The 27,489-nt window shown below is 44.6% G+C and overlaps 1 protein-coding gene across 1 annotated transcript; it reads right to left on the bottom strand.

Annotated features, from left to right (window-relative positions):
* Positions 1-16,230: 16,230 nt before the first annotated feature.
* Positions 16,231-18,260, bottom strand: LOC123185913 (cytochrome P450 89A2). The gene is made up of 2 exons (XM_044597722.1): positions 17,160-18,260; positions 16,231-16,828 (listed from the first exon to the last, which is right to left on the bottom strand). Exons 1-2 carry the CDS (start codon positions 18,225-18,227, stop codon positions 16,424-16,426), a joined length of 1,473 nt encoding a protein of 490 aa, XP_044453657.1. The 5' UTR covers positions 18,228-18,260; the 3' UTR covers positions 16,231-16,423.
* Between the last annotated feature and the right edge of the window lie 9,229 nt (positions 18,261-27,489).

Here is a 27,489-nt window from a genome sequence, read left to right as displayed (position 1 = left end):
AGAGCATAACCCCAAAATGATAGCGGTAAATCAGTAAGAGACATCATAGATTGCACCATATCAATTAAAGTACGATTATGACGTTCGGACACACCATTACGTTGTGGTGTTCCGGGTGGCGTGAGTTGCGAAACTATTCCACATTGTTTCAAATGTACACCAAACTTGTAATTCAAATATTCTGCTCCACGATCAGATCGTAGGAATTTTATTTTCTTGTTACGATGATTTTCAACTTCACTCTGAAATTCTTTGAACTTTTCAAATGTTTCAGACTTATGTTTCATTAAGTAGATATACCCATATCTACTTAAGTCCTCTGTGAAGGTGAGAAAATAACGATATCCGCCACGAGTCTCAACATTCGGACCACATACATCTGTATGTATGATTTCCAACAAATCTGTTGCTCTCTCCATAGTATCGGAGAACGGTGTTTTTGTCATCTTACCCATAAGGCACGGTTTGCAAGTACCAAGTGATTCATAATCAAGTGGTTCCAAAAGTACATCAGTATGGAGTTTCTTCATGCACTTTACACCGATATGACCCAAACGGCAGTGCCACAAATAAGTTGCACTATCATTATAAACTCTGCATCTTTTGACTTCAACATTATGAATATGTGTGTCACTACTATCGAGATTTAATAAGAATAGACCACTCTTTAAGGGTGCATGACCATAAAAGATATTACTCATATAAATAGAACAACCATTATTCTCTGATTTAAATGAATAACCGTCTCGCATCAAACAAGATCCAGATATAATGTTCATGCTTAACGCTGGCACCAAATAACAATTATTTAGGTCTAATACTAATCCCGAAGGTAGATGTAGAGGTAGCGTGCCGACCGTGTTCACATCGACTTTCGAACCATTTCCCACGCGCATCGTCACCTGGTCCTTAGCCAATCTTCGCTTAATCCGTAGTCCCTGTTTCGAGTTGCAAATGTTAGCAACAGAACCAGCATCAAATACCCAGGTGCTACTGTGAGCATTAGTAAGGTACACATCAATAACATGTATATGACATATACCTTTGTTCACCTTGCCATCCTTCTTATCTGCCAAATACTTGGGGCAGTTCCGCTTCCAGTGACCAGTCTGCTTGCACTAGAAGCACTCAGTTTCAGGCTTAGGTCCAGGTTTGGGTTTCTTCTCTTGAGTAGCAACTTGCTTGCTATTCTTTTTGAAGTTCCCCTTCTTCTTTCCTTTGCCCTTTTTCTTGAAACTAGTGGTCTTGTTGACCATCAACACTTGATGCTCCTTCTTGATTTCTACCTCCGCAGCTTTCAGCATTGCGAAGAGCTCGGGAATAGTCTTATTCATCCCTTGCATATTATAGTTCATCACGAAGCTCTTGTAGCTTGGTGGCAGTGATTGGAGAATTCTGTCAATGACGCAATCATCTGGAAGATTAACTCCCAATTGAATCAAGTGATTATTATACCCAGACATTTTGAGTATATGCTCACTGACAGAACTGTTCTCCTCCATCTTGCAGCTATAGAACTTATTGGAGACTTCATATCTCTCAATCCGGGCATTTGCTTGAAATATTAACTTCAACTCCTGGAACATCTCATATGCTCCATGACGTTCAAAACGTCGTTGAAGTCCCGATTCTAAGCCGTAAAGCATGGCACACTGAACTATCGAGTAGTCATCAGCTTTGCTCTGCCAGACGTTCATAACATCTGGTGTTGCTCCAGCAGCAGGCCTGGCACCCAGCGGTGCTTCCAGGACGTAATTCTTCTGTGCAGCAATGAGGATAATCCTCAAGTTACGGACCCAGTCCGTGTAATTGCTACCATCATCTTTCAACTTTGCTTTCTCAAGGAACGCATTAAAATTCAACGGAACAACAGCACGGGCCATCTATCTACAATCAAACATAAACAAGCAAGATACTATCAGGTACTAAGTTCATGATAAATTTAGGTTCAATTTAATCATATTACTAAAGAACTCCCACTTAGATAGACATCCCTCTAATCCTCTAAGTGATTACGTGATCCAAATCAACTAAACCATGTCCGATCATCACGTGAGATGGAGTAGTTTCATTGGTGAACATCACTATGTTGATCATATCTACTATATGATTCACGCTCGACCTTTCGGTCTCCATGTTCCGAGGCCATATCTGTATATGCTTGGCTTGTCAAGTATAACCTGAGTATTCTGTGTGTGCAACTGTTTTGCACCCGTTGTATTTGAACGTAGAGCCTATCACACCCGATCATCACGTGGTGTCTCAGCACGAAGAACTTTCGCAACGGTGCATACTAAGGGAGAACACTTCTTGATAATTAGTGAGAGATCATCTTAAAATGCTATCGTCAAACAAAGCAAGATAAGATGCATAAAAGATAAACATCACATGCAATCAATATAAGTGATATGATATGGCCATCATCATCTTGTGCTTGTGATCTCCATCTTTGAAGCATCGTCATGATCACCATTGTCACCGGCGCGACACCTTGATCACCATCGTAGCATCGTTGTCGTCTCGCCAATCTTATGCTTCCACGACTATCGCTACCGCTTAGTGATAAAGTAAAGCATTACAGCGCAATTGCATTGCATACAATAAAGCGACAACCATATGGCTCCTGCCAGTTGCCGATAACTTGGTTACAAAACATGATCATCTCATCCAATAAAATTTAGCATCATGTCTTGACCATATCACATCACAACATGCCCTGCAAAAACAAGTTAGACGTCCTCTACTTTGTTGTTTGCAAGTTTTACGTGGCTGCTACGGGCTTAAGCAAGAACCAATCTTACCTACGCATCAAAACCACAACGATAGTTTGTCAAGTTGGTGCTGTTTTAACCTTCGCAAGGACCGGGCGTAGCCACACTCAGTTCAACTAAAGTTGGAGAAACTAACACCCGCTAGCCACCTTTGTGCAAAGCATGTCGGGAGAACGGGTCTCGCGTAAGCGTACGCGTAATGTCGGTCCGGGCCCCTTCGTCCAACAATACCACCGAACCAAAGTTTGACATGCTGGTAAGCAGTATGACTTATATCGCCCACAACTCACTTGTGTTCTACTCGTGCATATAACATCAACACATAAAACCTAGGCTCGGAAGCCATTGTTGGGTAACGTAGTAATTTCAAAAAAATTCCTATGCACACGCAAGATCATGGTGATGCATAGCAACGAGAGGGGAGAGTGTAATCTACGTACCCGTGTAGACCGACAGCGGAAGCGTTAGCACAACGCGGTTGATGTAGTCGTACGTCTTCACGGCCCGACCGATCAAGCACCGAAACTACGGCACCTCCGAGTTTTAGCACACGTTCAGCTCGATGACGATCCCCGGACTCCGATCCAGCAAAGTGTCGGGGAAGAGTTCCGTCAGCACGACGGCGTGGTGACGATCTTGATGTTCTACCGTCGCAGGGCTTCGCCTAAGCACCGCTACAATATTATCGAGGATTATGGTGGAAGGGGGCACCGCACACGGCTAAGAAAACGATCATGTGGATCAACTTGTGTGTCCTGGGGTGCCCCCTGCCCCCGTATATAAAGGAGCAAGGGGAGGAGGCCGGCCGGCCCTATAGGCGCGCCAAGGAGGAGTCCTCCTCCTAGTAGGAGTAGGACTCCTACTAGGAGGGGGAAGGAAGTGGGGAGGGAGAAGGAAAGGGGGGCGTCGCCCCCCTCTCCTAGTCCAATTTGGACCAGGGGGAGGAGGCGCGCGGCCCAACCTGGCTGCCCTTCTCTTTCTCCACTAAGGCCCATATGGCCCATTACTTCTCCCGGGGGGTTCCAGTAACCCTCCGGTACTCCGGTTTTCTCCGAAATCACCCGGAATACTTCCGGTGTCCGAATATAGTCATCCAATATATCAATCTTTATGTCTCGACCATTTCGAGACTCCTCGTTATGTCCGTGATCATATCCGGGACTCCGAACTAACTTCGTTACATCAAAACTCATAAACTCATAATATAACTGTCATTGAAACCTTAAGCGTGCGGACCCTACGGGTTCGAGAACAATGTAGACATGACCGAGACATGTCTCCGGTCAATAACCAATAGCGGAACCTGGATGCTCATATTGGCTCCCACATATTCTACGAAGATCTTTATTGGTCATACCGCATAAGAACATACGTTGTTTCCTTTGTCATCGGTATGTTACTTGCCCGAGATTCGATCATCGGTATCTTAATACCTAGTTCAATCTCGTTACCGGCAAGTCTCTTTACTCGTTTTGTAATACATCATCTCGCAACTAACTCATTAGTTGCAATGCTTTCAAGGCTTATGTGATGTGCATTACCGAGAGGGCCCAGAGATACCTCTCCGACAATCGGAGTGACAAATCCTAATCTCGAAATACGCCAACCCAACATTTACCTTTGGAGACACCTGTAGAGCTCCTTTATAATCACCCAGTTACGTTGTGACGTTTGGTAGCACAAAAAGTGTTCCTCCGGCAAACGGGAGTTGCATAATCTCATAGTCATAGGAACATGTATAAGTCATGAAGAAAGCAATAGCAACATACTAAATGATCGGGTGCTAAGCTAATGGAATGGGTCATGTCAATCACATCATTCTCCTAATAATGTGATCCCGTTAATCAAATGACAACACATGTCTATGGTTAGGAAACATAACCATCTTTGATTAACGAGCTAGTCAAGTAGAGGCATACTAGTGACGTTTAGTTTGTCTATGTATTCACACAAGTATTATGTTTTCGGATAATACAATTCTAGCATGGATAATAAACATTTATCATGATATAAGGAAATAAAATAATAACATTATTATTGCCTCTAGGGCATATTTCCTTCAGGGAGGGCCCGACTTGGCCAGGCCTAGTGCCTTCTGAAGTGCTCTTAGTTTTGTATATTCTTTTGTCGGCACGTTTATTTGCATTGGTGGCGAACTTTGATGCCCAGTGGATGTAATATGTGTGATAGCCGTGATAGCCTAGCGTAAGTTGCTTTCTTATTTATTTCCTTGTTATCTTGTTTATTTGTTTGCTTGTAGTCATTGCAGTTCTTTTTCCGCGGTTTGCTAGTGGCTGCAATAACCTATTTTTAAAAACTAGGCCACAATAACCATGGGCTAATATTTACTGTAGTGACACTGGGCCTCCTACGGGCCATAGAAACAGTGGGCCTTCCATGGGTCGTAGAAACAGTGAGCCTTCTACGGGCCGTAGAAACAATGGGCCTTCTACGGGCCGTAGAAACAATGGGCCTTCTACGGGCAGTATCATCAATGGGCCTTATACGGGCAGTATGATCGATTGGCCAAACATGGGCCAATAAGAGGCCGCATTATGGCCGTAAACGAGCTAGAGTTGGAATCATCCGTTCATGGGCCGACCATAACGGACCATCGTTAATAGGCCGCATTTGACGACGCTATGAAAACGGCCCAACGTATTAACGGACCACAAACGGGCCGACTGTAACCACGGGCTGAATTTGGCCCACAAGTAGAAAATGACAGTAACGGTCCGTAAGTAAACGAATGCTGGAAATGAGCCCAAGAATAAATGGGCTCTGAGAAGGCCGAAAGATAACATGGGCTGGAAACGGCCCAACGGAATAACCGACCGTTAATGTGTATAAAGTGATACACTGTTCATTACGGGCCAGTTTCACCACGGCCGTTAATGGGTGTAAAGTGATACACTGTTCATTACGGGCCAGTTTCACCACGGGCCGTTAATAGGCCAAGAGTTACATAGGGCCTCATATGGGCCGAAAGACATCATGGGCCATACATGGGCCAGAAGTGAAAACGGGATGGAATCATATTGGGTGGCCTAGATGACACTACTGGGCCTAATTCGGATAGGGCGTAACGGGCCTTGGGTTAGCGGGCTGTAAATGGGCTATATGCGAATAGGCCGTTAACATGCTTTACATGGGCCGGCCCGCCACCTTTTGACCAAGTCAAATGGGCCGTCCTTTTCACAGGAATGGGCCTCTGTTGGGCTGTGCCATGTGTCGACGTATCATAGGCGCCTTTTGTCCAATGAGTGGATGACATCTGTCCCAACGATGAGCCGACACGTGTTTCCTCCAGCCAATGATGATTTTACACGTGGAAAAACCCCATTGGTCGGGGCTGTTAACGGGTTATCGGATCCAAAACCCAACCCGATAGCTTAACGGTGTTACGTTACGGTGGATGCCACGTGTCGGCCACCCTTGATGAAAGCACTTCTGTGACGCGGGATTTATCATCATGGAAGTGGACACTTCCATGATGATAATTTTGGTAATGTCATGGAGCACTTCTACGACAGCACAGGTATGACTATCTTGATTCTGTCATAAAATCGTCATGGATGTACATGCATGACAGAAAATGCGACCTACTGTGACAAACACGTATCATCACGGAAGTGTATTTTTTTGTAGTGATATAGGAGGAAGGAGTACGTCGGTGGAGCAATAGGGGGCCCACGAGGGTGGAGGGCGCGCCTGGGGGAGGGGGGGTAGGTGCTCCCCCTACCTCGTGGCCTCCTCCTTTGTATCTTGACGTAGGGTCCAAGTCTCCTGGATCATGTTCGGTGAGAAAATCACGTTCCCGAAGGTTTCATTCCATTTGGACTCCGTTTGATATTCCTTTTCTTCGAAACCCTAAAATAGGCAAAAAAAACAACAATTCTGGGCTGGGCCTCCGGTTAATAGGTTAGTCCCAAAAATAATATAAAAGTGGATAATAAAGCCCAATAATGTCCAAAACAGTAGATAATATAGCATGGAGCAATCAACAATTATAGATACGTTGGAGACGTATCAAGCACCCCCAAGCTTAATTCTTGCTCGTCCTCGAGTAGGTAAATGATAAAAACAGAATTTTTGATGCGGAGTGCTACTTGGCATAATTTTAATGTAATTCTTCTTAATTGTGGTATGAATATTCAGATCCGAAAGATTCAAGATAAAAGTTCATATTGACATAAAAATAATAATACTTCAAGCATACTAACTAAGCAATTATGTCCTCTCAAAATAACATGGCCAAAGAAAGTTCATCCCTACAAAATCATATAGTTTAGTCATGCTTCATTTTTGTCACACAAGAATGCTCTCATCATGCACAACCCCAATGACAAGCCAAGCAATTGTTTCATACTTTAGTAATCTCAAACATATAAACTTTCACGCAATATATGAGCATGAGCCATGGATATAGCACTATGGGTGGAATAGAATATGATAATGGGGGTTATGTGGAGAAGACAAAAAGGAGAAAGTCTCACTTCAACGAGGCTAATCAATGGGCTATGGAGATGCCCATCGATTGATGTTAATGCAAGGAGTAGGGATTGACATGCAATGGATGCACTAGAGCTATAAATGTATGAAAGCTCAACAAAAGAAACTAAGTGGGTGTGCATCCAACTTGCTTGCTCATGAAGACCTAGGGCACTTGAGGAGGCCCATTGTTGGAATATACAAGCCAAGTTCTATAATGAAAATTTCCCACTAGTATATGAAGGTGAAAAAACAAAAGACTCTCTATCATGAAGATTATGGTGCTACTTTGAAGCACAAGTGTGGCAAAGGATAGTAGCATTGTCCCTTTTATATTCTTTTTTTGGCCTTCCTTTTTTTATTTGGTCTTTCCTTTTTCTTTTTTTTTCTTTTTAGGACAATGCTCTATGAATGATGGTCATCACACTTCTATTTACTTACAACTCAAGAATTACAACTCGATACTTAGAACAAGATATGACTCTATATGAATGCCTCCGGCGGTGTACCGAGATATGCAATGAACCAAGAGTGACATGTATGAAAGGATTATGAACGGTGGATTTGCCACAGATACTATGTCAACTACATGATCATGCTAAGCAATATGACAATGATGAATGTGTCATGATAAACGGAATGGTGGAAAGTTGCATGGCAATATATCTCGAAATGGCTATGGAAATGCCATAATAGGTAGTTATGGTGGCTATTTTGAGGAAGATATAGGGAGGTTTATGTGTGAAAGACCGTATAATATCACGGGGTTTGGATGCACCGGCGAAGTTTGCACCAACTCTCAACGTGAGAAAGGGCAATGCACGGTACGAAAGAGGCTAGCAATGATGGAAGGGTGAGAATGCGTATAATCCATGGACTCAACATTAGTCATAAAGAACTCACATACTTATTGCAAAAATCTACAAGTCATCAAAAACCAAGCACTACGCGCATGCTCCTAGGGGGATAGATTGGTAGGAAAATACCATCGCTCGTCCCGGACCGCCACTCATAAGGAAGACAATCAAATAACACCTCATGTTTCAAATTTGTTACATAATGTTTACCATACGTGCAAGCTACGGGACCTGCAAACTTAAACACAAGCATTTCTCAAATTCACAACTACTCAACTAGCACGACTTTGATATTATTACCTCCATATCTCAAAACAATCATCAAGCATCAAACTTCTCTTAGTATTCAAAACACTCATAAGAAAAAAATTACTAATCTTGAATACCTAGCATATTAGGATTATTTAAGCAAATTACCATGCTATTTAAGACTCTCAAAATAATCTAAGTGAAGCATGAGAGCATAATAGTTTCTATAAAACAAATCCACCACCATGCTCTAAAAGATATAAGTGAAGTACCAGAGCAAAACTATATAACTCAAAAAGATATAAGCGAAGCACATAGAGTATTCTAACAAATTCCAAATCTTGTATGGCTCTCTCAAAAGGTCTGTACAGCAAGGATGATTGTGGTAAATTAAAAAACAAAGACTCAAATCATACAAGATGCTCCAAGAAAAACACATATCATGTGGTGAAGAAAAATATAGCTCTAAGTAAAGTTACCGATAGAAGTAGACGAAAAGAGGGGATGCCTTCCGGGGCATCCCCAAGCTTTGTCTTTTAGGTGTCCTTAGATTATCTTGGGGGTGCCATGGGAATCCCCAAGCTTAGGCTCTTGCCACTCCTTGTTCCATAATCCATCAAATCTTTACCCAAAACTTGAAAACTTCACAACACAAAACTTAAAGTAGAAAATCTCGTGAGCTCTGTTAGCGAAAGAAAACAAAAGACCACTTCAAGGTACTGTAATAAACTCATTATTTATTTATATTGGTGTTAAACCTACTGTATTCCAACTTCTCTATGGTTTATAAACTATTTTACTAGCCATAGATTCATCAAAATAAGCAAACAACACACGAAAAACAGAATCTGTCAAAAACATAACAGTCTGTAGTAATCTGTAGCTAGCGCAAGATCTGGAACCCCAAAAATTCTAAAATAAATTTCTGGACGTGAGGAATTTATATATTAATCATCTGAAAAAAGAATTAACTAAATAGCACTTTGTAAATAAAAATGGCAGCAGTTCTCGTGAGTGCTAAAGTTTCTGTTTTTTACAGCAAGATATCAAGACTTTCCCCAAGTCTTCCCAACGGTTCTACTTGGCACAAATACTAATTAAACACAAAAACACAACCTAAACAGAGGCTAGATAAATTATTTATTACTAAACAGGAGCAAAAAGCAAGGAATAAAAATAAAATTGTGTTGCCTCCCAACAAGCGCTGTCGTTTAACGCCCCTAGCTAGGCATAAAAAGCAAGGATAGATCTAGGTATTGCCATGATAGTAAGATAGATCATTAAAACTCATTTCATATTCTCTACGTTCGGCAGCAAGTTTTCTTTGAGGCAAGCAAAAATAATCAAAAGGGCTAAATTTAGTGGGGCAAAAGTCCCCAAGATCAACCTTGGGAGGTATAGGTTCCTCCTGTGGTCCTTCGTATAGCACAACCAATTCATCATTATAAGCATTCTTTTGACAGAATTTTGTGAGCCTATATTCAAGAGAATATCCTATTTCATTATTTCAAATGGCCAAATCATCATTAAGCTCAGAAATTCTATCAACTAAAACATTGGTAGGAATCCTTTTTCTAAGATTTTCATTGAAAGCAACATAGTCTAGAGATTGAAAACGCATTATTTCTTCTTGATCAAAAAGGATAGCCTCTATGGGAGGACGGAAAGCGTCCACCCTATAATGCGCAAATATTTCTTTGGCCTCTTTTATTATGAATCTAAACTCATGAGCCAAAAAGATAGTAGCGGCATTCTTAACAGAAGAATGCTCAATATTAGAAAATTCTAGGAAAATCCTTTGTATGCAAGGATGCATGTGCATGAATTGTCTTTCAAGTTCAACTACAAGCATGCCAATAGCGTCCGCAAAACTACTAGTTCTATGAAGGATAGAACTACCCATAGAAGGTAAAGCACCGGCACAAGTAAAGAAATCTTGAATAACTCCTTTTCCAATAATATTACCACTACCAACACGGAATTTTTTTGTATGTAAGATGGGGGGTTCTTTAGCAGGAGCATCAGAATTTTTTATGATATTATTATTGTCCATATCGACAATAATTCCCCCAATTTCGTACATAACGGCAGAAGGTGCAAAGGGCAAAAAGAGGCAAACGGAAAAAGAGAGGGAGGATAGAGAGAGAGAGGGCGAATAAAACGGCAAGGGTGAAGTGGGGGAGAGGAAAACGAGAGGAAAATGGAAAATAATGTAATGTGTTGGATAAGGATTGTGATGGGTACTTGGTATATTGAATTTTGCGTAGACTCCCCGGCAACGGCACCAGAAATCCTTCTTGCTACCTCTTGAGCACTACGTTGGTTTTCCCCAAAGAGGAAGGGATGATGCAGTAAAGTAGCGTAAGTATTTCCCTCAGTTTTTGAGAACCAAGGTATCAATTCAGTAGGAGGCTACGCGCGAGTCCCTCGCACCTGCACAAAACAAATAAATCCTCACAACCAACGCGATAAGGGGTTGTCAATCCCTACATGGCCACTTACGAGAGTGAGATCTAATAGATATGATAAGATAATATTTTTGGTATTTTTATGATAAAGATGCAAAGTAAAATAAAAATAAAGTAAAAGCAAAGGAAATAACTAAGTATTGGAAGATTAATATGATGAAGATAGACCCGGGGGCCATAGGTTTCACTAGTGGCTTCTCTTAAGAGCATAGGTATTTTACGGTGGGTGAACAAATTACTGTTGAGCAATTGACAGAATTGAGCATAGTTATGAGAATATCTAGGTATGATCATGTATATAGGCATCACGTCCGAGACAAGTAGACCGACTCCTGCCTGCATCTACTACTATTACTCCACTCATCGACCGCTATCCAGCATGCATCTAGAGTATTAAGTTAATGAAAACAGAGTAACGCCTTAAGCAAGACGACATGATGTAGAGGGATAAACTCATGCAATATGATGAAAACCCCATCTTGTTATCCTCGATGGCAACAATACAATACGTGCCTTGCTGCCCCTACTGTCACTGGGAAAGGACACCGCAAGATTGAACCCAAAGCTAAGGACTTCTCCCATTGCAAGAAAGGTCAATCTAGTAGGCCAAACCAAACTGATAATTCGAAGAGACTTGCAAAGATAACTAATCATACATAAAAGAATTCAGAGAAGATTCAAATATTGTTCATAGATAGACTTGATCATAAACCCACAATTTATCGGTCTCAACAAACACACCGCAAAAAGAAGATTACATCGAATAAATCTCCACAAGAGAGGGGGAGAATTTTGTATTGAGATCCAAAAAGAGAGAATAAGCCATCTAGCTAATAACTATGGACCCATAGGTCTGAGGTAAACTACTCACACTTCATCGGAGGGGCTATGGTGATGATGTAGAAGCCCTTCATGATGGATAACCCCTCCGGCGGATCTCCGGAACAAGCCCCAAGATGGGATCTCATGGATACAGAAAGTTACGGCGGTGGAATTAGGTTTTTGGATCCGTATCTGATCGTTTGGGGGTACGTAGGTATATATAGAAGAAAGGAGTACGTTGGTGGAGCAACAGGGGGCCCATGAGGGTGGAGGGCGCACCTGGGGGGGTAGGCGCGCCCCCCTACCTCGTGGCCTCCTCCTTTGTTTCTTGACGTAGGGTCCAAGTCTCCTGGATCGTGTTCGGTGAGAAAATCACGTTCCCGAAGGTTTCATTCCGTTTGGACTCCGTTTGATATTCCTTTTCTTCGTAACCCTAAAATAGGCAAAAAAAACAACAATTCTGGGCTGGGCCTCCGGTTAATAGGTTAGTCCCAAAAATAATATAAAAGTGGATAATAAAGCCCAATAATGTCCAAAACAGTAGATAATATAGCATGGAGCAATCAAAAATTATAGATACGTTGGAGGCGTATCATGGAGTAATAGTAGTAGATGCAGGCAGGAGTCGGTCTACTTGTCTCGGACGTGATGCCTATATACATGATCATTCCTAGATATTCTCATAACTATGCTCAATTCTGTCAATTACTCAACAGTAATTTGTTCACCCACCATAAAATACTTATGCTCTTGAGAGAAGCCACTAGTGAAACCTATGGCCCCTGGGTCTATCTTCATCATATTAATCTTCCAATACTTAGTTATTTCCTTTCCTTTTTATTTGCTTTTATTTTACTTTGCATCCTTATCATAAAAATACCAAAAATATTATCTTATCATATCTATCAGATCTCACTCTCGTAAGTGGCCGTGTAGGGATTGACAACCCCTTATCGTGTTGGTTGGGAGGATTTATTTGTTTTGTGCAGGTGCGAGGGACTCGCGCGTAGCCTCCTACTGGATTGATACCTTGGTTCTCAAAACTGGGGGAAATACTTACGCTACTTTGATGCATCACCCTTTCCTCTTCAAGGGGAAACCAATGCAGTGCTCAAGAGGTAGCACGGTGCTTCTAGGACGTAATTCTTCTGTGCAGCAATGAGGATAATCCACAAGTTATGGACCCAGTCCGTGTAATTGCTACCATCATCTTTCAACTTTGCTTTCTCAAGGAACGCATTAAAATTCAATGGAACAACAGTACGGGCCATCTATCTACAACAACATAGATAAGCAAAATACTATCAGGTACTAAGTTCATGATAAATTTAAGTTTAATTAATCATATTACTTAAGAACTCCCTCTTAGATAGACATCCCTCTAATCATCTAAGTGATCACGTGATCCATATCAACTAAACCATAACCGATCATCACGTGAAACAGAGTAGTTTTCAATGGTGAACATCACTATGTTGATCATATCTACTATATGATTCACGCTCGACCTTTCAGTCTCAGTGTTCCGAGGCCATATCTGCATATGCTAGGCTCGTCAAGTTTAACCCGAGTATTCTGCTTGTGCAAAACTAGCTTGCACCCGTTGTAGATGGACGTAGAGCTTATCACACCCGATCATCACGTGGTGTCTCGGCACGACGAACTTTGGCAACGGTGCATACTCAGGGAGAACACTTTTATCTTGAAATTTAGTGAGAGATCATCTTATAATGCTACCGTCAAACAAAGCAGAATAAGATGCATAAAGGATAAACATCACATGCAATCAATATAAGTGATATGATATGGCCATCATCATCTTGTGCTTGTGATCTCCATCTCCGAAGCACCGTCATGATCACGATCGTCACCGGCGCGACACCTTGATCTCCATCGTAGCATCGTTGTCGTCTCGCCAACTATTGCTTCTACGACTATCGCTACCGCTTAGTGATAAAGTAAAGCAATTATAGGGAGATTGCATTGCATATAATAAAGCGACGACCATATGGCTCCTGCTAGTTGCCGATAGCATCATGTATTGACCATATCACATCACAACATGCCCTGCAAAAACAAGTTAGAGATCCTCTACTTTGTTGTTGCATGTTTTACGTGGCTGCTACGGACTGAGCAAGAACCGTTCTTACCTACGCATCAAAACCACAACGATAGTTCGTCAAGTTAGTGATGTTTTAACCTTCTCAAGGACCGGGCGTAGCCACACTTGGCTCAACTAAAGTTGGAGAAGCTGACACCCGCCAGCCACCTGTGTGCAAAGCACGTCGGTAGAACCAGTCTCGCGTAAGCGTACACGTAATGTCGGTCTGGGATGCTTCATCCAACAATACCGTCGAACCAAAGTATGACATGCTGGTAAGCAGTATCACTTGTATCGCCCACAACTCACTTGTGTTCTACTCGTGCATATAATATCTATGCATAAAACCAGTCTCGGATGCCACTGTTGGGGAACGTAGTAATTTTAAAAATTCTCCTACGCACACACAGGATCATGATGATGCATAGCAACGAGAGGGGAGAGTGTTGTCCACGTACCCTTGTAGACCATTAAGCGGAAGCGTTATGAGAATGCGGTTGATGTAGTCGTACGTCTTCACGATCGACCGATCCTCAGTACCGAACGTATGGCACCTCCGCATTTCAGCACACGTTCAGCTTGGTGATGTCGAACTCACGATCCAGTAGAGCTCGGGGAAGAGTTTCGTCAACACGACGGCGTGGTGACGATGTTGATGAAGTTACCGTAGCAGGGCTTCGCCTAAACACCGCTACAGTATGACCGAGGTGGATTATGGTGGAGGGGGGCACCGCACACGGCTGGGAGAGATCTTTGTGATCAACTTATGTGTCTAGAGGTGCCTCCTGCCCCTGTATATAAAGGAGCAAGGGGGAGGCCGGCCGGCCCTTGTTAGCGCGCCTAGGAGGAGGAATCCTCCTCCTAGTAGGAGTAGGATTCCTCCCTTTCCTACTCCTACTAGGAGCGGGAAAGGCAGGGAGAGAAAGAGAAGGAAAGGGGGGCACCGCCCCCCTTCTCCTAGTCCAATTCGGACAGGGGGCGCGCTGCCTGCCCTAAGCCGGCCCCTCTCTCTTTCCCTTATGGCCCAACAAGGCCCATTATCCCCCGGGGGGTTCCGGTAACCCCTCCGGTACTCCAGTAAAATCCTGATTTCACCCGGAACTATTCCGATGTCCAAATGTAGGCTTACAATATATCAATCTTTATGTCTCGACCATTTCGAGACTCCTCGTCATGTCCCTGATAAAATCCGGGACTCTTAACTACCTTCGGTACATCAAACCATATAAACTCATAAAACCGATCATCACAGAACTTTAAGCGTGCGGACCCTATGGGTTCGAGAACTATGTAGACATGACCGAGACACATCTTCGGTCAATAACCAATAGCGGAACCTGGATGCTCATATTGGTTCCTACATATTCTACGAAGATCTTTATCGGTCAAACCGCACAACACTATACGTTGTTCTCTTTGTCATCGGTATGTTACTTGTCCGAGATTCGATCATCGGTATCCCAATACCTAGTTCAATCTCGTTACCGGCAAGTATCTTTACTCGTTCCGTAATACATCATCCCGTAACTAACTCATTAGTTATCATGCTTGCAAGGCTTATAGTGATGTGTATTACCGAGAGGGCCCAGAGATACCTCTCCGACAATCGGAGTGACAAATCCTAATCTTGATATATGCCAACTCAACAAGTACCATCGAAGACACATGTAGAGCACCTTTATAATCACCCAGTTACGTTGTGACGTTTGGTAGCACACAAAGTGTTCCTCCGGTATTCGGGAGTTGCATAATCTCATAGTCATAAGAACATGTATAAGTCATGAAGAAAGCAATAGCAGTAAACAAACGATCAAGTGCTAAGCTAACGAAATGGGTCAAGTCAATCACATCATTCTCCTAATGATGTGATCCAATTGATCAAATAACAACTCATGTCTATGGTTAGAAAACTTAACCATCTTTGATCAATGAGCTAGTCAAGTAGAGGCATACTAGTTGTCTATGTATTCACACATGTATTATGTTTACGGTTAGTACAATTCTAGCATGAATAATAAACATTTATCATGAAATAAGGAAATAAATAATAATTTTATTATTGCCTCTAGGGCATATTTCCTTCATTGGCATCATTAGGAACCAGGATATTGGTTTAACGATCTCATTGCCAAAATCAAAGAAATGTTTCTGATCGAGTGATCGGGAGACCCAACGTGCGATTAAAAGGTTTAACCAGTAGAATCTATGGTGTCATGAGTTAGTGACATGCCAACCCAACAACATAATTCAGTTAGTGGGATTCCATGGGTTGTATTTTCTTTTATCCTCGGAATTCGAGTGAAAAATGAAACTTTCCAGTTGTGCTATACCCTTGCTTGTCCATTTGGATGCATAATGCATGTAATGGTAATGGGTGACTTAAAACACCAATAAAATTCAGTCGACTGACATAGTTGCCTTGTGCGCTTGATCTGTTCATTCTTAAACTATCATGAATGGCCAACATAACAGAACAACCAACAACGATGTGCTTTAGATGTTCAGAACCCAATCCCTACATAGAGGTTAAGCTTATTTTGAGCATGCAATGTATTATGCATGCAAGAGAGACGACAACAAAAGTTGCAGCTTACACAAAGGAAATTACAATCTTACAAGCTGGTATATCATTTCTAATTTACTCCTCCTTTCGAGCCCCCTCCATCACGGAAGCACGGCGAGGTGAGCACGTAACGGGTGCTTCATGACAGTGAAGAACCCAAAATGCGGGCGGAGATCGACAGCCAGCTCCCCCTCCGCCTCCCTCCATTCAAACTCCCTGACGAGGTTGGCAGTGAAGTATCCCATGTGGAGCATGGCGACACCCATGCCGGGGCACACCCTTCGGCCGGCACCGAACGGTATCATCCTGATCTCCCCGCCGCTTCCGGCAGCCGCAACAAGGCTGATATTTTCCCCACCTTTGTCGGCTAGGAACCGTTCTGGCTTGAACTCATCCGGGTCAGCCCACGTCGCCTTGTCTTGCGCCAGAGACTTCAGCGGGAAGAGCACATTGGTACCCGTCGGAATACGCTGGCCATCATGAATGATGTCGTCTTCTTCTGACACCTTGTGAGCAGCAGAAAATTACATTCATGTCCTCGATTAGTTATTTCATCTCAATTGTAGTACTCCCCCTATTTTTGTTTACTCTACATATTAGCTTTGACGAAAGTAGTTTTTATCAAGTTTATAGCAAACAATATGAACATTAAGATAACAAATTGATATGGTTGAAAACATATTCAATGATGAATCTAATAGTATTGATTTGGTGGTTTATTTGTTAATATATTATTCATAAATTTGGTCAAAGCTTGTGAAGTTTGACTTTAGAGAAAGTTAATTAAGGAAGGAGTATGGCTCATGCATGTCAGCATGCAGTCCGTTGCTTATTTACCTGCCTAAACACCAAGGTGGCGGTGGGGTACAGCCGGAGCACCTCCATGACGACAGCGTTGAGGTAGTCTAGCTTCCCAAGAACCTCGTCGCCCACCTCCTCGGCGTCCGCGCCAACGGCAACGTTGATCTCCCTACGGACAGCCTCCTGCATGTGTGGGCGCTTCACCAGGTTCGCCATGATCCACTGCAGCGCCGCGGCCACGGTTTCAGTTCCTGCACCAAGGAACTCGGAGCACATGCCCACGAGCTCGCCGTCGGTGAGCCTACGCGGCCGCCTGCGTTTGTTGTGGTCGTCCGGCACCCGGAGGTCCATGAGCGTGTCCACATACGCCGGCGTCTCGCCAGATTGGCGTTGCCGGCTGCGGCGGGCGTGGATGAGCGGGAGGTACATCTCCTCCTGCTTCCGCCGCAGCGCGACTAGCTTGCTCCACCGTTGGCGGTGGATCAGCCTAGCAATCGCCGGTAGCTTCGCGAAGACGCGCAGCTCAGGGAAGAACTGGACGAGGTCGTGCTGGGCGTCGGCCATCGCGCGGATGAGGCCCGGGTCGACGCCGTCGCCGAAGCACATGGTCGCGAGCAGGCCGAACATGGCGGTGCGGATGCTCTCCGCCGCGAGGACAAGGCCGTCGGGGCTGGACGTGCACTGCTCTTTGAGGTCCGCGACGAGATCGCAGAGCGCGTCGCGGCGGGCGGCGGCGTAGCGGTGGAGGCGCATCGGGTGGAGGACCTCGGAGGTGAGGTTGCGGCGCGTGACGCGCCAGAACGGGCCGTACGGCGCCGAGGTTAGGTTGTGGTAGCGGCGGTGCGAGAGGACGGCGCTTGGCGCCATGGATGGCGGGCGGTTGGAGAAGGAGCCGCCGACGCAGCCACGGACGAGAAGGCGGTGCGCTGTCGCGCGGTCCCTGATGACGATGGCTGGCTGCCGGAGCCAGCCCGCGAAAGTCGACTTGAGGCGGGTGGCGAGGCGCGTGTAGACCGCCTTGCTCGATGCATGCCCATGCCGCCGGACGACCATGGCGACGAAGAGGAGCATCAAGCTCAAGGTGAGAACGAGTAGGTCTTGCATGGCTGATGAGCTGCGGCTGTGTTTGTGTGTGTGTGTCACTGGAACCTATTTGTAGGCTGTTGGCCCTGTGGAGATTTTCTTTAACACGGTCGTAGACGCTCTTACATACACATACACTCATTTTATGAACACATGCACGAAACGGAGTCGACACATCATCTTTAAATTGACGAAATCACCATACACACCTTCGTAGCCGACGGAAACGTTTCCTCACATTGATCACACATCGGCCGTTCTATTGATTGCACATTGCCCTCCTATCGATACTTTGCTTCATTTCTTTCACCTAGGTAAGCAGTGAGAACTAGATAATTAGGCTAGTCATAGTGGGAATAACTTAGCAAGTAACATAGCACATTCCGAGAATTTCTTACTTATGTGGCATGTAGTTAATGAGAAGTAGTAACATAATATTTACTGTAATATAGCGCTTTTCAAGATAAGATGAGTCTACAAGTTAATTAATGAAGTCCTATGTGACACTACTAGTATGTTACTTTGCACTATGAAAGTAGTAACTTAGACTAGTGTCATATGCATGACACTAGTATAAGTTACTCCCCACTATGACCAGCCTTAGTGAGTAATGCTACACTTACATAATGCTAATTACAAGATTAATGTAATTTGCGACGTGGGGACTTGTGATTAGAGATTAGGGGAGGAAGGGGCCCATCACTTTGAAAATCAGGGGAGAGTTCGCTAGTAGGAAGTTTACGTTAATCATTCGTAGCTGCCCGTAGATGTAGGGTTTTTGCTAATTAGTAGGATTATTATAAGATTTCCATTCCTATACGGATACGTATCATGCTTAACACTGATTAACAGTCCCTTTGTTAACTCTATAAAGCGTGGCACGCTAAGCACGCGTTTTTGTTCTCTAGTGATATATATTGTACGTGTTGATTGTGGTCGGCCTCAAGCACATCATCACTCTGTATATAGTAACATTTCTTCTTAGCGACAGATGAACAAACACACATGTCACAAAAATTTCGCGCCCTAAGATAGTTGGAATGAATTGTAGACCAGACGGCCTAGAGGGAATGTGGTTGGCCGGCGATCACCATCGCATGCATGGCCACTTGCATTGCTCATCGTCTCGCGCTCGCTTAAATGTCAACCGGGAAGCAGCCCCTGCATTGGTTGATGGAGAACCACTGATTGCGCCGGGCTTGTTATTGAAGACTCCAACACGCTCTTTCTTTCTAATGTTCTTCTATTCACCCGTAAAAAAAAAGTTCTTCTCTTCATTTCAATCCCGCTTTAGCTTTCCATGCACAGTGCAGCGTTGCACATGTCATGTCAATCACGAGTTATGACTTTGCGCTTAACGTTTTTTTTCCGAGGCAATTCTTGTGCTTAATTACTGTAGGCAGGTCGCTGCGGCAGATTATCTGAGGCGCCCGTGCGTCAAGGAGCCGCGGCCCCAACGCCCAGTTTGGACTGGCTCACAAGTCGAGGTTCACTGTTTCCTCATATTTTTATTTCTGTTCACTTGTTCTTTTCTGTTTTCTTTTTCTTTTTTATGTTTTGTATTTGTATTTTGTATTTTATTTTGTATTTTGTATTTTTCTTGGTTTCATTTTTCTATTTTATAGTATTATACAAAAGTTCACTGTCTACAAAAATGTCCAATGTGTATTATAAAAATGTTTATCGTGTATTAAAAAAATGTGCACGGTATATTACAAAGAATTTCAGCATGCATTATAAAAATATTCATCGTATATTAAGAATTTGTTCAACGAAATACTACAAATGTTCATTATGTATTTGATTTTTTTCAGCATATATTACACAAAATGTTCAATGTGTATTCATGAATTGTTCAACGTACATTACAAAAATATTCAATGTGTATTTTAAAATTGTTCAATGTACATTACAAAATATTTAATGTGTATTTTAAAATTGTTCATCATATATATTCGTAATTTCAAAATTTTCGAAATAAGAACAGATAAGATAGCGGTGCTACAGAAAATTGCTATCTATACTTCTAAGTAAAACAATAAAAGAAAACGATTGGGTGCATAGTGGGCCGGCCCAAACGCCCTGGCTTCAGCGAAGCTAGCTCACTAATGTTACTAGCACGGCCATCCCTAGGTTTTTGTTTTTGTTTTTGAGACAAGCCATCCTTAGGTGGTAGCTACGACCAAGAATCCATATATGCCGGTAGTGTGCATCAAAAAGGGGCAAGTTGGCAAATACTCCCTCTGTCCTAAAATAAGTGGCTCAACTTTATATTAATTTTGTATTAAAGATAGTACAAAGTCGAGTCACTTATTTTGGAACGAAGGGATTAGATTCCTATAAAGATAGTAAGTTCACGAGCGGTCTAGGGAGCACTGACGTGGTAGCCATGCGGTCGTTTTACTCCCTCCGTTCCTAAATACTTGTCTTTCTAGGCATTTCAACAAATGACTACATACGGAGCAAAATGAGTGAATCTACACTCTAAAATATGTCTACATACATCCGTATGTAGTAGTCATTTGAAATGTCTAAAAAGACAAATATTTAGGAACGGAGGGAGTATTATCTCCTGGATTGGTTTTGGCCTTATTTGATCAAATTCACGATTTTATGTCCAAAATTGATCATTTTTTGAGTTGTTGATTTAAAGCATGAATCAGTTTAAGTTAATGAATTATTGACGCATTTCACTCCATGATATATATTATAGTTCAATGTTTTATCTGGTAATGCACTTTGGGAATCGAAGATTAACTAAAGGATGGATTACTTGCTGCAGTGCAGGCATCATTGGTCGACGTCAAGGTTGAAGTTGGCTGGCATGCTAGTACCATCGTCAACTCGAGTACTCGACTGCCTAACTGAGTGGTGGGCAGTTCATCTTGGTCAACACCATGGACATGCAGTGGTTTCTATATTTATAAAGCGGGACGAAAGCCTATTTTTGAGTGCTTGTTTGCTTTACCTATATGCATGTCCATAAGTGTTCAGTGCATCCAGCCAAAGGACGATACTCGCGCTGCCCCCACCCTCTTCCTAGAGAAATTTTGCCAAATAAACTCATCTTTTCTGCTAATTCTCTCTATTAATCCTCTGGCGTCCTTGATCACCATAGGCCACACTCTGCCACGGTGCTGAATCCACGGGACTTGGGCTCCTGATCAGAAACATAGTCTATTCTTCTTGGGTGTACCACATCGCCCTCTCTATTTTATGCGTTGGCAATCTAAAATGTCTTATATTAATGGGCTAATTATCTTTTTGTCCTCAGTGGTGTCCATGTACTCAGTTTTGCCCTCAGATGCGAATTGTGCTCAGTTTTGCCCCTAGTTCGTGCGCACCGACTCGTTCCGTGAACTCTGCCGTCTTCGTCAGGTCAACCTTTTGACTCGGCCCTTACAGGTGGGACCAGGCGGCAGAGACGGTCAATTTTATTCAGACCATTGCACGCGTGGCTTGTGGGACCCAGCAGGGAGCCGTTGAGCAGAGAGCCGTTGGCGGGTGTGCTATATAAGCGGGCGACAGCGGCGGTGACCACGGCGACAGAGAGCACGGCGGTGACCACGGCGAGAGGGAGAGCACGGCGGTGGGAAGATAGCAGTGGAGGGCGCGGCGGCGTTGAGATCCCCTTCGGCTCCGAGCTCCATGTCTTCCTCAAGCTCCCGCGCCACCTCGCGGATGCAGAGCCGGGCGCGTGTGGACATGCATGTCTTCGTCTGTCCGCGGTGCCGGGCGGGTGTTGATCGGAGGGTTTCTCAGACACCGAGGAACCAGAATCGTCCGTTCTACGTGTGCAGCGAGAATGAGGTAAGAATCGGGGCAACTGCACCATTTTCGTGGTCAGGATCTTTGAGCAATGGGTTGATCTGTTTGGTGTTTATGCAGGTGACATGCTTCTTTCTTTGGGTTGATGCTCTGGCCAAGACTCTGATGAATGAATTGCAAGAAGAGCATGAAGAATGGTTGCGCATGCTGCCACGAACGATAGTGGCCGCACCACGAGCTCCGGAAGAAGAGATGGAGGGCGAAGCACGCACTGACAGAGAGCTAGCTGTTGATCTTAGGATGTTGAAGAAGAAGGTTAGGAAGCTTGAAGATCAAGCACTACCAATACCCATTTGCAAATACTTTTGTGCATTTGTAGGTATGGTAATCGCACTAGTTGTAATGTTGAAAATGTATGGAAAGGCATGAACTATGGAGGAATTTGTGATCTTGAAATTGCATGAGAAATTCACCTAGTTTAAATGTTGGTCAAAGTTGTTTAAATGTTGAAAAAAAAGAGAAGAAGTGACCAACATTTAAATATGTTGAAAAAAAGAGAAGAAATTAGGAATTCAGAAACTTTTGATCAATGAAATGCAGCTCTTTGCTCTGCCTTTCTGTCAAAAAAAGGTTGCTCTTGGGCCAAATTTAGAGCGTAGAGCCAAGTGCAGGCTACACTAATGGGCCAACTGCATCCAATTAGGCCCATTCGGGGGTTCTCTTGCGTATTTTTCTGTTTTCTGTTATGATTTAATTTAGGCAGTAAATCATAATGCTGAAACTTTTTGTGGAAGCTAATTGAATTATTCCAGAGCCAAACAATTAAGGTTAGAAATTTTTTGGAGCTTTTAATTAATCCAATTCAAATACACCGTGATTTAAATCAAAGACCAAAATGTCATGAAAAATGTGCCTCAGCTATGGTAGAGGTTTACACATGGTGCCAAAATAAATGAACATTTTTTAAGGGCATTACATTGAGAAAAAAAATAATTTGTCTAAAAAATGAAGGGTGAAAAATGCATAAAAAATTGGTGCGGCTGGGGACTTGAACCCAGGACCGCATGGGTTTGTGGTGTTTAGGGCTGCGCTGGTAACCGCTAGGACAGATGGCAAGAGTTTGACATGGGTAGGGAAGGAAGGTATACATAGTGAGACTGTGAAATTTATCAAAAAAAATAGTGAGACCGTGAATGTTTCCACACGCGTGAGAGTGGTTTTCCTTTGTTTTTCACTGAAATTTTGGAGGGTTGGAAGGTTGAAAACGTATGTTTGCACTGCCACATGATTTTGGTTAGAGTGGCACTTGGTTTAAGAGTTAGAGTGGCACTTGGTTTAGGATTTAAAGGGAATAAATTTGCATGTTAGTTCATGACTTTTTTCTGAATAAAACAGAGGGCTTCTCACCCCCTCCGATTTTCATTAGGGTTTTCATTAATGAAAACCACAAGTTCTCGAACTTCATGACTTGGTTTAGGGAAGAAATGATATGTTTCAGCACGGACATTTTTTAACACACATAATAAACCCTAATAACTTAGATAAGATGCAACACACCGTACCATTACAATAATAAGTTCACGGACACATGACGAAACATGACACGACACGACAAGACATAGAAAAGCAAAAAAAAAAACGAAACATGACGAGCTTGACTCCGGGCTTGAACATCTTCTTCTTGACCTTCTTCTCCACCTTGGCCACGCGCGCCCCTTCAACACCATCTTCATCTTCACACCTTCTCCCCCTCGTCGTAGGGAAGGGAGTGCATCTGGTCTGGAGTGGGGAAGATGCTCTCTTAGTTGGTGTAGATGTTGTAGACGGTGAAGAAGATGGCCTCACAGCTGCACCAAAAGACTTGGCCGAGGAGCTCGCGCGCGTCAAACGGGTTGGTGAAGGTGACCGTGAGCAGTAGGAGGATGCTGCCGCGGTCACGAACCTCATTGAGGGTGAACATCCTCGGCGAGCCCCGTGGGAGGTGGGCATAGCCGGCTCTGAGGAAGGCGCAGGTGAGTTCGATGGAACCCCTCCACCTTGAAATAGCCCACACACGGAGCTCCCTCTCCATGAGCATGCCCGGTGGGTAGCGCAGCTCCGGCACGACAGGCGGATGATTGAAGGTCGGCCGGTTGAACTGCATCTTAACTTGGTCTCGCTTGGGGAGGGCTCGGTCGCTTGGGTGTTTGAAGTTGGAGAGGATCGGATCTGGCTTGTGGGTGGGAGAGGAAGAGAGGCACCCCATTTATAGGCCTGTGGGTGGGAGAGAAAGAGAGAAAGGATGAGAACGGTGCGTGTGTGAATCTGGACGCGTGTGTGTATCCGTTACATTTTGCACACTTAAATTTTTGCACGAAAACGATGCATGGGGCGCGTGCGTGCATCTAAATCACTACATAGCTCTTTGACAGGGCAGTGCATGTGAATCGCTGCCCTGAACCACCTAGCTCGCCTCGCTAGCCTAGCTCGCCTAGCGCGCCTCGCTCGCCTCGCTCGCATGCATGCACGTCACCGCCTGTGACGCCCCCGATTCAATCGTACACTAATCATGTACGCAAATGTGTACGATCAAGATCAGGGACTCACGGGAAGATATCACAACACAACTCTAAAACATAAATAAGTCATACAAGCATCATAATACAAGCCAGGGGCCTCGAGGGCTCGAATACAAGTGCTCGATCATAGACGAGTCAGCGGAAGCAACAATATCTGAGTACAGACATAAGTTAAACAAGTTTGCCTTAAGAAGGCTAGCACAAACTGGGATACAGATCGAAAGAAGCGTAGGCCTCCTGCCTGGGATCCTCCTAACTACTCTTGGTCGTCGTCAGCGGCCTGCACGTAGTAGGCATCTCCAGTGTAGTAGTCATCGTCGACGGTGGCGTCTGGCTCCTGGACTCCAGCATCTGGTTGCGACAACCAGAAAGAAAGGAAAGGGGGAAAAAGGGGGGAGAAAGCAACCATGAGTACTCATCCAAAGTACTCGCAAGCAAGGAACTACACTACATATGCATGGGTATATATGTAAGGAGGCCATATCGGTGGACTGAACTGCAGAATGCCAGAATAAGAGGGGGATAGCTAGTCCTATCGAAGACTACGCTTCTGGCAGCCTCCGTCTCGCAGCATGTAGAAGAGAGTAGATTGAAGTCCTCCAAGTAGCATCTCCAAGTAGCATCTCCAAGTAGCATCTCCAGTAGCATCTCCAGTAGCATCTCTAGTAGCATCGCATAGCATAATCCTACCCGACAATCCTCCCCTCGCCGCCCTGTGGAAAAGCGATCACCGGGTTGTCTGTGGAACTTGGAAGGGTGTGTTTTATTAAGTATCCGGTTCTAGTTGTCATAAGGTCAAGGTACAACTCCAAGTCGTCCTGTTACCGAAGATCACGGCTATTCGAATAGATTAACTTCCCTGCAGGGGTGCACCAACTTACCCAACACGCTTGATCCCATTTGGCCAGACACACTTTCCTGGGTCATGCCCGGCCTCGGAAGATCAACACGTCCCGGCCCCACCTAGGCAAAACAGAGAGGCCAGCACGCCGGTCTAAACCTAAGCGCACAGGGGTCTGGGCCCATCGCCCATAGCACACCTGCACGTTGCGAGGGCGGCCGGAAGCAGACCTAGCCTAGCAGGCGTTCCAGTCCAATCCGGCGCGCGCCGCTCCGTCGCTGACGTCTGAAGTGCTTCGGCTGATACCACGACGCCGGGATACCCATAACTACTCCCACGTAGATGGTTAGTGCGTATAGGCTCATAGCCAACTCAGATCAAATACCAAGATCTCGTTAAGCTTGTTAAATATCCGCGAACGCCGAACAGGGCCAGGCCCACCTCTCTCCTAGGTGGTCTCAACCTGCCCTGTCGCTCCGCCACAAAGTAACAGTCGGGGGCCGCCGGGAACCCAGGCCCACCTCTACCGGGATGGAGCCACCTGTCCTTTCAGCCCCCTCATCAGAATCACTTGCGGGTACTCATCGAGCTGACCCGACTTTAGTCACCATCTGTATAGTATGTATGTATGTATAGTATATACCCGTGATCACCTCCCGAGTGATCACGGCCCAATAGTATAGCAAGGCAGACTGACAAGAATGTAGGGCCAATAATGATAAACTAGCATACTATACTAAGCATCTAGGATTGCGGGTAAGGTATCAATGACTGTAGCAACAATGACAGGCTATGCATCAGAATAGGATTAACGGAAAGCAGTAACATGCTACACTACTCTAATGCAAGCAGTATAGAGGAGAATAGGCAATATCTGGTGATCAAGGGGGGGGGGGCTTGCCTAGTTGCTCTGGCAAGAAGGATGAGTCACCAACACCGTAGTCGAACTGGGGGTCGCCGGCAGTCTCGGGGTCTATCGGAAAGAAGTAACGGAGAGGGAACACAATAAATAACAGAGCAATCAAGGCATCACAAAGCGTAACAAGACAATACACGGTGTTCGGTGTGCCCTAACGCGGTAGTAGGTGATACCGGTGAAGGGGGGAAAACATCTGGGAAAGTATTCCCGGTGTTTCGTGTTTTCTGACAAATGAACCGGAGGGGGAAAGTTGCGGGTTTGATATGTTAGGGGTGTGTGGTGGACGAACGGGCTGCGTATCCGGATTCGTCTCGTTGTTCTGAGCAACTTTCATGTAGAAAGTATTTTCATCTGAGCTACGGTTTGTTTTATATGATTTTCTAAAGTTTAAATCATTTTTAGAACTTATTTAATTATTTTAAAACAACATTATCCAAAACAGTGTTTGCTGACGTCATCATGACGCCAGCATGACGTCAGCAGTCAACAGAGGTGTTGACTGGTCAACTGACGTGTGGGTCCAGTGGGACCCACCTGTCATACTCTGTTTAGGTTAATTAGTGTTTAGTTAAACTAATTACTATTTGATTAAACTAACAAGTTAATCAGATTAATTAAATAGGATTAATTAACTTAATTAATTCAGTAATTAATTAATTAATTAATTTTATTATTGTTATTTTTATTTTTATATATATATTTTTTTAAACGTTCTCAGGGGCATGGGCCCCGGCTGTCATAGGCCCTAGGGGCCATAGTGGGTTCGGATGCTGCGGGCACCGCAGGTGCGGGCGCTAGGCGCCCGCCCAGGTCGACAGGGAGGGAACGGCGCCGGGCGCCGGCGACCACAGCGACGAGCGACAACAGCGACACAGGGGGCCAAGGCTATGCGTCAACGGGCCGCGGTAAGGCCGCCGCGGGACGGAAACGGCAGCGGGCGGCGCGTGCGCGCGCGCACACGGCGGGGAGCAGCAGCAGGCAGAGCATCGCCGACGGGCGCGGTCATGGGTGCGTTCAGGGGCGCGCGCGGCGGGGGCGCAGTCACGGTCGCGGTGACCGAGCCCACTGGCCGAAGACCAGACGGCGCGTATGGCGGCCTACGGCGGTGAGTCGAGGAGGGGGAGAGGGGGAGTAGCCACGGGAGCTCACCCCGGAGCTGTTGGCGTGCTCAGACGCGTCGGGGGCGACCAGAGTGTG

The sequence above is a fragment of the Triticum aestivum genome, chromosome 2A, assembly GCF_018294505.1.
Source record: "Triticum aestivum cultivar Chinese Spring chromosome 2A, IWGSC CS RefSeq v2.1, whole genome shotgun sequence".
Lineage (NCBI taxonomy): Eukaryota > Viridiplantae > Streptophyta > Magnoliopsida > Poales > Poaceae > Triticum > Triticum aestivum.
Note: the sequence above shows the minus strand (reverse complement) of the source record. Positions and strands in the feature narration are given on the sequence as shown.